Below are 10,284 nucleotides of genomic sequence, written 5' to 3' on the forward strand. Positions count from 1 at the left end.
GAGAGAGTTAAGAAACAAGTGAGACGGAGCAACCGAGCTGTAGCCGAAGTGGGGCGGGTGACGCGGGCTAGCCTCTTCCACCCGTCACGAGCATTCGGTTTCAAATGCTTTTAAACAGCCCAGTGTATCGCGCTCGGCACGACGCAGCACCTGATGAATAATAGAGAAAAAAAAGTAGACTCCTGTGAAAGTCCACTTGAAGAATTTACTAGAAATACAGAATTTAATAAGGAACCCGAAAATATTTTTTTTATAATTCGAAAACTTGTTATTAATGAGGTAAAAATCGTCAAACATTTAAATTGTTTATAAAAATTGGGATTTTCAATAATGTTCAACATTGCATTTTTTTTTATGAAAGCTTATTCATTCACCTTCCGAATGCACTGTAAATGATGTCTTTACGTCGAATAGAACCGGATATATGCGTGCTCCTTTTGGATCAAAATTGAATGATTGTCTTGTAACTTTCGAAAACAAACATGATTCGGACGAACACCAAAATGCGTATTGATTCTTTGTATCTTTATTTCATGTGAGTAAAAGTATGAATAGATTGAAAAAATACGAGGTCATTTTTTGATTGACATGACGTAGAATTTTTTATAAGTATGTTGATATAGATATACATTCTTAATATTTCAACGAAAATTATATTCACCGGCGTCCGTATTTCTACGCAATGCGATCACGTGACTGATAATAGTCTAATAGCCGATATTCATAGTTAGGTTCGATTTGCAGGACTGTCTTGAGTCAGCTCAAGGCATAGCTTGATTGGCTGAGAGCTGTTCCTAATAGAGTCTCGAAAATAATACGTAACTATTTACGACTACCGGCCAGACGTCGCCACAGGTCATTTTAAATTGAAAATGGAACGAATAACTGTGAGCAAATTCATGATATAACAACGAAAATATCATCAATCTCCCAGGTCTCATCACGTGGAGGTCGCTATCAAACAGAGACCCGTCTAACCCGTCCCTACCTCCCACCCATGATCGGGTTTGCACTAAACAACTACAAAATGATAAAAAATAATATAAAATGGTAAAAGTAAAATTAAACTCGTTTAAACTTAATAAACATAATCACGAAATCTGTATGAGAAGGATCTCATAGAAATTAAATTGAAACAGTATAAGTGAAACATGACAGTAATCTTGGTAGAGAAAATTGATATAACAAGGCATCGAGCATTGTATACATTATATGGCTAAATAAATTCTATAGAAAGCGCAAACTATGGAAAGTAGTACGTCACGAGTGCAGGTCACAGATAGTGATGACAAAATAGGCTATACAATATTCACATAATATATAGGTATACACGCAGTTTGGTCAGACTGCAGAAAGTATTCCTGGAATGAATTATCAGATACATAATTATAACGATATGACTAGCAAATTTTTAGCACAGTAATACATATAACTAACTAAACATAAATCACAGAAATATTGCACGTAAGCTATATACAAAGCTATTATATTCATGTACATATATTTTGTGACGTGGATTTTCCCGCCCCTCGGTCACTCGGAGAAGATGACCGAGAACTTACCGCGTGCACAATAAATCGGCGTCCGCGAGGTATCCTGGACTTAAAACAATATCGCGAAATTTGTTGGGCGCCTGGCGTGGTCAACACGCCTCGAAGTCGATAATGCGATATACCGCGACCATATACTCGGCAGCTCAGTACCACGGAGAGGGCAGGGGTAATTTTTGGGTAGAGAGAGATACGACACACGTACGCCAACACGTTATTTTACAAAGCAATAATAAAATACCAATAATATATTTCCAGCCAGCGATAGTACAAAAATAAAAATGATAATCCGACAAAAGTCGTTCTTCGCGATTACAATTACAAATACAGAGAAAAAAAACCCGTAAGTCGCCAGGCGCGATTCAAAATTAAAGACTCAAGTTTAAAAAAAAAAAAAAGAACAAACCAAAAATAAATTTCAATAGATCTAGCAGACCTCTACGGTCTACGTGCGCTAGTTGCTGTCTTAATAATAACCGCTAATTTACAAAAACCAAAAACAAAATAGGACCCGACACGCTGCCCGCGATCGTCTTCTACGGAATGGCGCTTATCGCCAACTTGATAATAAACTCCTCGACGGAAACGGCACCGAATCCCCGGCCGACACTGTCCGCGATCGGTAATACATCAATCAAAAGAAAACAAAGAAATAAAATTGCTTACGCCTACGGGCGCTAATCGCCACCTTATCACTAACCACTAAGGCAAAAGTCCAAACGGAAAAGAGGCTCGTCGCGTCACCCGCGACTATCCTCTACAAAAGAAAATTCTTATTAACGCGCACCCGAGCTCAACTTTCTCCGCGACGTCGGGACGCGGTTCGCGAATTCGAACGCTCCCCTTTCGACGACTCGCGACCTACACGAGAAATTACACGTTATCGTAGTTGATTCGACGTGACCCAGTGTAACGGAATTTGGTTACACTCAAATTACAGTAGTCTTGCCGCGACTCAAACCCGGGGCTCTACTCGACCTTCTCGGTCACTCGACAGTGGCTCTACGTCAGTACGCGCAACTCAGGCTACGGTCACCAAGCAGATTTATCGGCTAAAGGATTTCGAGTACTTTCGTTAACGCAAATCCTCGATGGCTATCCGTTCCTCGGCAAGCCTTTATTTAATATTTCTCGAAATTCTCTCGCAAGAATATTAGCAGCGCTTACCGCTCCACATCCAGAATGCGAAGCTGCCTACTCCCTCGTGACGGTGGACCCCCATTATGATCCGCAACCTCAACGTTATTAACAACACTCAACGAACTTGATTCAGCGCGACAAACAAGTTACTACCGTTTCCGCTCGTCGCCAGAACTAGAGTGATTTCAGATGGCCGTCACGCTAATCCTTAGTGACGTCATCACCCTAAGAATGCGCAACAAGCGATCTGTCATCGATTTTGGAGATTGCGCAACTCGGCGCGCACCTGTCGTCGCAGAACTTAAGGCCAGATCGCGATGTCGTCTTCCGCGCAGCTCTACGAGGTCCTGGGATTGGGCGGGGTGGTGCGCCCTCGTCGCTAGCTGGTCTCTCGCGGTTGTCTCGGTTGGGCGTAGGCGGGGTGAGCGGGGAGGCTGTGGCGCGCCGGCCGCCAGCGGGAATCGCGTCCGCCTTGGATTCCCGCGCTGCAGGGATCTGCGTTATCTCCCCCCTCCGCAGCCTCGGTATCCTTCCCGCGAGATCTCCGCGGTTTCTCCTTGCCTCGAAATATCTTCGGCGTCGGAGTTGGTCGCTAGCTGGTAGCCGGTGTACTCGAAAAAAAATAAAAATAAAAGCCTGCAATATCTTGTTCGTAATTCGCTATTTCGTCACTGTCGAAGCCCGGGTGCGTGACTCCAGTTCTGGCGCTTTCTATGATTATTTCGCGACTCGATTTCCGAAACCCTTATTCTTTGATTCCGCCCAGGGTTCAGGGAGTCCCTTGTAACAGGCAGGCCTAACCGAAATGCCACGTTACAATTTATATTACAGTTTTTTGTCGTCTGTCGGTTGTGAATTTACTGTTTCTTACGCGCCGCCTTATCTGGGCTTCGATGATTTGAGGGGGTTCGCGGATTAAGAGTTGTCGGGCGCGTCTAGAATCTACGATCTCGGGTAACAAACAAAAGTAAAAGAAATCTGCTAATTTATTCTCCATTTTTTCGGTCCAGAATTTATCGTCACGTTTTATTTCATCAGAAATCAATCCCTTTGGCGTCCAAACTATAAAATAGCACCATTTCCTACTCGTAATGTGTAGAAGACCTTGGACCTGATACATGTAATTATGAGAAAGCTCTAACTTGGCTTTTCCACCGATTATTTTCGTCTCAAATATTAATTCTGTATGAAGACGATTTTTTCTAGACCTTAGTGACTTGTTGACTAATATTATTCTTGGATATGAAGGTCGAGACATCAAAACACTTTTTTATTGTGTTTACGTTTCAGCCCTGATGGGGCACGAACACGAACATGAACACGAGGATAATTATACTGCACTGACGAGGCATGCCATCGATTTCGACCATTCATTCAATTATTCTCAAGCCAGCATTATTGACGTTGAACCAATGCATTACAATAGGTTATTGTTAGAAATGTGCAATACTGTTGCACATCCCAATTCTGTTAACCGAAGACAAGATATCGAACATCTGAGTACTATTTACACCTCTGTGATACACCCATCGTAATTATCCATTACCGACTGAGCTTGCTCTCGATTTTACCTTCTTAACAAATTGTGGTTTCCTTTTAACCTGTTGACTCTGCGTATGCTCTGATAACGATCGATATCGATCTCCCCCCACTACACACTGGACGTTCCACATGTGCAAAAGTACTCCTGATTCAAACCTATAACGGCCGCCGTGTGTTTTATTTTATTAAATTAACAATAAGGATGAATGCTTGGGAGTTACGTATCGCGATCGCAGTGTGTTTTGGTTTTTTAGTTTTATTTGTTCTTATTCTATCATCTAACACGCATTCACCACTTAATAGTGGTCTGGAATTGAAAGTGTCAATCCACACCAAGTAATTCCTCTCACTTATAGTGCAAAAACATCCTGGCTTATTATCCAAACTATTCATGTTATTTTGTTATAATTGAGTTGTACATTATTTTATTATTTCTGTTCGTGACAGATGGTTTAATTAAATTTGTTCTCAGGAGGGCCCCAGTCAGGGCTGAAACGTAAACACAATAAAAAGTGTTTTGATGTCTCGACCTTCATATCCAAGAATAATATTAGTCAACAAGTCACTAAGGTCAAAAAAAAATCGTCTTTATGATACTAACGGAATAAAACGTGGGAACCATGGGGTTTTTTCATGATATCTCTCTTGCATATGGGAAGACTTTGGCGGGGAAGCTGCGACGTTGGGCCACCATATCCGAGTCTCTGTTAAAGCTAAAAAACCACCGCATCTTTCTTTTAATCTGCAAGAAACGATCGATTTTACCAACCCATTTAAAATTCCCTAAGCTTATCTTGAACGGTATTAGTTTTAAAATGTCTAAGTCGCGAACTGCTTACCAACATAATGTACACAAATTTCAAAGGTCGTTACTTAATCTCGTGATTAGTGACGCTCTTGCGGCCATCATTAAATATCAAAATATTTTGCTGGCGCTTGAGAACGATATTTTTATGGAATTACCTGTTGAATTGTCAAAAAAATTTTTCGACCCACAACACCTGAAATTGGAACCGGCTTTCAATGCTTACAAGGCGTCTAACATCAACAAGTTAGCTAATTTTATTAATAACAAAAAATGTCCCACTTCTAATCTAATTGACTCGACCTTTGAAAATTGGATTGTGAATCTCAGCAATACGGAAATTCCTGTCAATGTTAATGACGTTCTAAAAATGGGACCCAAATATGGCATTCCTTTTAAGCCCCACCGCATCCCAACCAACAAACTTATTTCTGATTTTGAATCAAAGATTTCTTTTATTCCCTCTGACCGCCGCAATATGGCTCGCCAAGATTTTACAAACGCCTTAGAAAAGTTCATCAACACCCCTTCTCTCATTCACGGTGACAAGAATATCCTTCATGAAATTAATGAAACTAAGATCTTTCAAAACAATAACCAGGATTTACTTTTCTTGAAGGCAGACAAGGGAAACACGACTGTTGTGATGAACAAACAAATGTACGAGGAAAAAATGCTGCAACATCTCTCTAACAACAACGCCTACAAAGTTGTTAGATATGATCTTACCTGTACCCTGCAACAGGAAGTTAAAAAATTAACAATGAATCGGTCCAAAAGTAAACTCATCTCGGATCAACTTAGACGTCAAATCGCAAAAACTGATTGTTTACCACCTAGAGCCTACGGGCTACCTAAAATTCATAAACCTGATACACCGGTAAGAATTATAGTGTCGTTCACAGATAGTCCGACTATCAATCTAGCTCGCTTCCTCAGTGAATGGATTGGTAACAACATCGTCCCTCCCTTGTCACGTGTAAGAGATAGTTTTGCTCTGGTTAATTCTATCAGGAACTTTCGTCTCCCACCTGATCATGTATTAGTTTCGCTGGATGTTGTGTCATTGTTTACCAATGTTCCACATGATCTAGCAAATAATGCGGTGAAACAGCGTTGGCATCAGTTGGTGGACAAAATTCCTGTCCCACTTAATGAACTCATAAAAGCATTACACATCTGCTTTAAGGCTGCCATATTCAAATTTAATCAGAACATATATGCTCAAACTTATGGTTTACCGATGAGCTCGCCTCTCTCTCCAATTTTGTCGGATTTGGTTTTGGATGATCTTGAACAATATTGTCTCAATAAACTGGACTTCAAGCCTTCTTTCTATTTCAGATATGTAGATGACATAATCACAGCTGTTCCTTCGGATAAAGTTGCAGAAATGCTATCTGTCTTCAACCAATTCCATCCGAGATTACAATTCACCTCTGAAATAGAGTTTAATCATCGAATTAGCTTCTTAGATGTTTTGATCATTAATGATAACCAGCTCATCAAAACAGATTGGTTCCATAAGGCTACCTGGTCACAAGGTATTTAAATTTCCATTCTCACCATCCCAGATCTTACAAAATTGGAACTATTCATTGTTTGGTTGATAGAGCGATTCGACTCTCAAGTATGGAATTTCATAACAAAAATGTGTCCTTGATTCAGGTTCAATTTCAATTATGATTTCAATTTTTTTTTCGACATCATTAGTTATAGTATATCAAAATCATCATTAGTTTCCAAATAAATTATACTTGGCAGTAGTATCTGATTTGATGACAGTTTTGTAGGTGGCTGTTTTGTAGGTAATGTATGCATTAGGGTGGGCCAAAAAAATCGACTTTTTTTTTAAATGGTACTCCGAAAACTTGTAGACCTCAAAAACATTCTCTCCAAGTATAAGCTCTTAATTTTAATAGGAAGGTCCTCCGCCTCGCAGTTTTCTATTTTTTTCTTATGGTAAGGAAGAAAAATACATATTTCGGTATCTACTATTTATAGAAAAAATATGTGTACCATATTTTCGTAGGAAATTGAATTCTCTACAAAAAAGTCAAATTTCAATGCACACTATTTTTAACAGTTATTTGTTAATAATTCAAACAATTTCAATTTAATTTGTGAGTTTCGGGAAAATTTGTACAAATTTCAGTTTCTGTCGTCGAAGTAACTACTATAGAAGTTCTCTGTTTCAAAAACTTTTCGTAATTTATAATTTTTTTTAGTATTTTTACAAATTTTTTTTTTAATATTTTGAAATCCCAATCATGCTCTTAATTATTTTTATGGCGTTTGTTCAAAGAACATTTTAGAACTTTTTTCACAAATTATGCATAAAATGTTTTGCTCGAGAGCATTTTTGTTTTAAATCCTATCGCTTCGTCTGTTTGTCTTGCGCAACTAACGCCACTGTTAAAAATAGTGTGCATTGAAGTTTGACGGTGAAGATCTTCTGAACAGTGAGGTATACAAAAAAATTGTAAGAGACCTTTTTTATAGAGAATTCAATTTCCTACGAAAATATGGTACACATATTTTTTCTATAAATAGTAGATACTGAGATATGTATTTTTCTTCCTCACCATAAAAAAAAAATAGAAAACTGCGAGGCGGAGGACCTTCCTATTAAAATTAAGAGCTCATGATTGAAAAGAATGTTTTTGAGGTCTCTACCAACCAAGTTTTCGGAGTACCAAGTGAAAAGAAAAATAGTTGATTTTTTTGGCCACCCTAGTATGCATGTATGATTACCCCAGAATTACGTCAAGTTTATTTCTAAAAACAAAACGCGCGTATTTTAGTGGCCTAATACGTACGCGCCGTATTTACTTCGTATGGGAAATTCTACCAGATACCTTGTAATTTTACCTCGGATACTTAGGTAGTCACAATAAGTGATAAGAATATTCCTTATGATCGACAAAGTGTAAACACTAATGTAAATTGCCGAATAGTGATTTCGATCATTTAACCTGAACACGTAACAAATTGATGACATATTTTAGCGACTAATGCAAACCGGGCTAGTACCACACGTCGCAATGCATTCTAGTTTATATTTTCGTCTGTACAAAAAACTTGAGAATGAATTTATACTGCTATTATGAACAGCAATATCGGCTCTTGAAAGTACCTTCTTAGATTAAAGCCCTGCGATTGTTCGTACTCAAGTGATTGAATCTCGAAGTCGGAGAGGATACGACATCAATCATATAAATAATTCGATTTACCTAATTTTTTCCTGAAATTTTCCAAAATCTTTATGCCGGGTCGTTTCTCCTTCTTCAAAGACAGGTTCCTTCTCTTCTTAGCCATCGCGGGAATAAATACTGCCTCGAAATAATAAAAAAACACGGTAGAAAAACACAAGCAAAAATAAAAGCGCGGAACACTATTCACGTGCCGAGCGACGAGGATTCGAACGAGGGGAATTGTAGTGGGAGGGTTTGAGTCCAGTGTTGGGCAAAATTGTAATAAAAAATTAACAATTACAAATCACTAAGGATAATTTTTAATGACATCGAATTCCATTAAAATTATTTTCAGTAATAATAATTGAATCGGAGTTCAGTGAAATTACTTTTGATAATTGTAATTGAATTGGATTTCATTAAAATTACATTGAGTAATTTGAATTTAATCAAAGTTTATCAAAATTACTTTCAGTGATTGGAATTTAATCAGAAATCATTTCAATTATCCTCAGTGATTGTAATTAAATCAGACATTATTAAAATTCTTTTGAGTAATTGTAAACCACACGATGTGGTCCAATTGAATTTTTTTCTCTAACGTTATTCCTGTGAAATAATAACAAATAGACAAATAAATTTACTCCGTTTTTGGAGTATTCAAATGGTGTGATCGGAACGAGTCTTTTACAGTCAATATGTGAATGGGCTATGGTTACCAAAGTTTTTTGGGTAGCTGATCAAGGATTTCACATTACTTCGAAAAATTAATTTGTTTAAATAATTTGCTTGACCAGTCAATGTGAATATGTAAGCTCCATGAAGTTCCCGATATTTTCGGAGAAATTATGTTGAGAATTCGACATTACGTTTCCGAAGGTAATTTGTTTAATTAAATTATGAAAAACAATTGAAATTTGAAAAAAAAACATAATTATTTCCATTAATTGTAATGGATAACAGAAAAATTACAATTGTTCCAAGTAATTGTAATTAGTAGCAAAAAAATTACAATTTTTTCAAGTAATTTTAATTGACAGCAAAAAAATTACAATTATTTCGAGTAATTGTAATTTATAATCATAAAATTACAATTGTTTATACTAACTGTAATTGGTAAATCAAAATTTATAATTATTTCCCGCAATTGTAATTAGTTACTAAATATTACAGTTATTCACAGTAATTGTAATTTACGGGTAATGAAATGACGAAAGTAATTTCTGCTGCCCAACCCTGTTTGAGTCTACTCTTCTCGCCTGTAATTCGCATGGTCGCCGGCCAACGCGGTCGTGGCGCTAGCAGCCGCCCGCCTTTGGCGCGAAAAATTTGCTGTTTTATGCTTCGTGATTTTCCTTCTCATTTCCTCATTTTTGAAGATACTTAGGTTCTTAGGGAGTCATTTTGAAGATAAAAAATAGATCTGTGTCGCCTTTTTCGCCGAAGTTCGAAAAAAAATTCACTGTCCGCTGTGTCTCACTTCAAAGATAGCGTGCTTTCAAGTACGTTTTTTGCGAATCTGAAAGCGAAATCGAAAATTCCGCAAAAGAGGCGACACAGATCTATTCTTTATCTTCAAAATGACCCCCTAATAAACTAATTACCTTAAAAAATGAGGAAATGAGAAAGAAAATCGTGAGTCTCTGTTCGCGCGCGCTCGTCGAGGCATAGGCAACGCCCTTAACACAAAAAAAATATGTAGCTTTACCTTATATTCATATCGTTTTGAACCTCTCAACCGCACTTTCAACAAATATGAAATTTCGTTTGTTGTTACCACCAATAATAATCTCAACTATCTTTTTGATACTGGCGAAGATGTACTCCAGAACGATAAGCGTTCAAATGTTGTCTATAAAATACCATGTAAAGATTGTAACAAGGTTTGTATCGGACAGTCGAGCAGACGAATCTATACGAGAATCAACGAACATAAAAAGGATATACAAGACAAAGAAGAACATCACACTGCCTTGACGAAGCATATGATCACTGCAGACCATAATTTCGATTAAGATATGACTAGTATTTGAGAAACAGAACCGTTGTATAC

At 37.7% G+C, this 10,284-nt stretch overlaps 1 protein-coding gene across 1 annotated transcript; it reads left to right on the forward strand.

Moving 5' to 3' along the window:
• Positions 1–5,047: 5,047 nt before the first annotated feature.
• On the forward strand, positions 5,048–6,589 carry LOC124178218. The gene has a single exon (XM_046561456.1). It carries the CDS (start codon positions 5,048–5,050, stop codon positions 6,587–6,589), a length of 1,542 nt encoding a protein of 513 aa, XP_046417412.1.
• The last annotated feature ends 3,695 nt before the right edge of the window (positions 6,590–10,284 follow it).

The sequence above is a fragment of the Neodiprion fabricii genome, chromosome 3, assembly GCF_021155785.1.
Source record: "Neodiprion fabricii isolate iyNeoFabr1 chromosome 3, iyNeoFabr1.1, whole genome shotgun sequence".
Classification (NCBI taxonomy): Eukaryota; Metazoa; Arthropoda; class Insecta; order Hymenoptera; family Diprionidae; genus Neodiprion; species Neodiprion fabricii.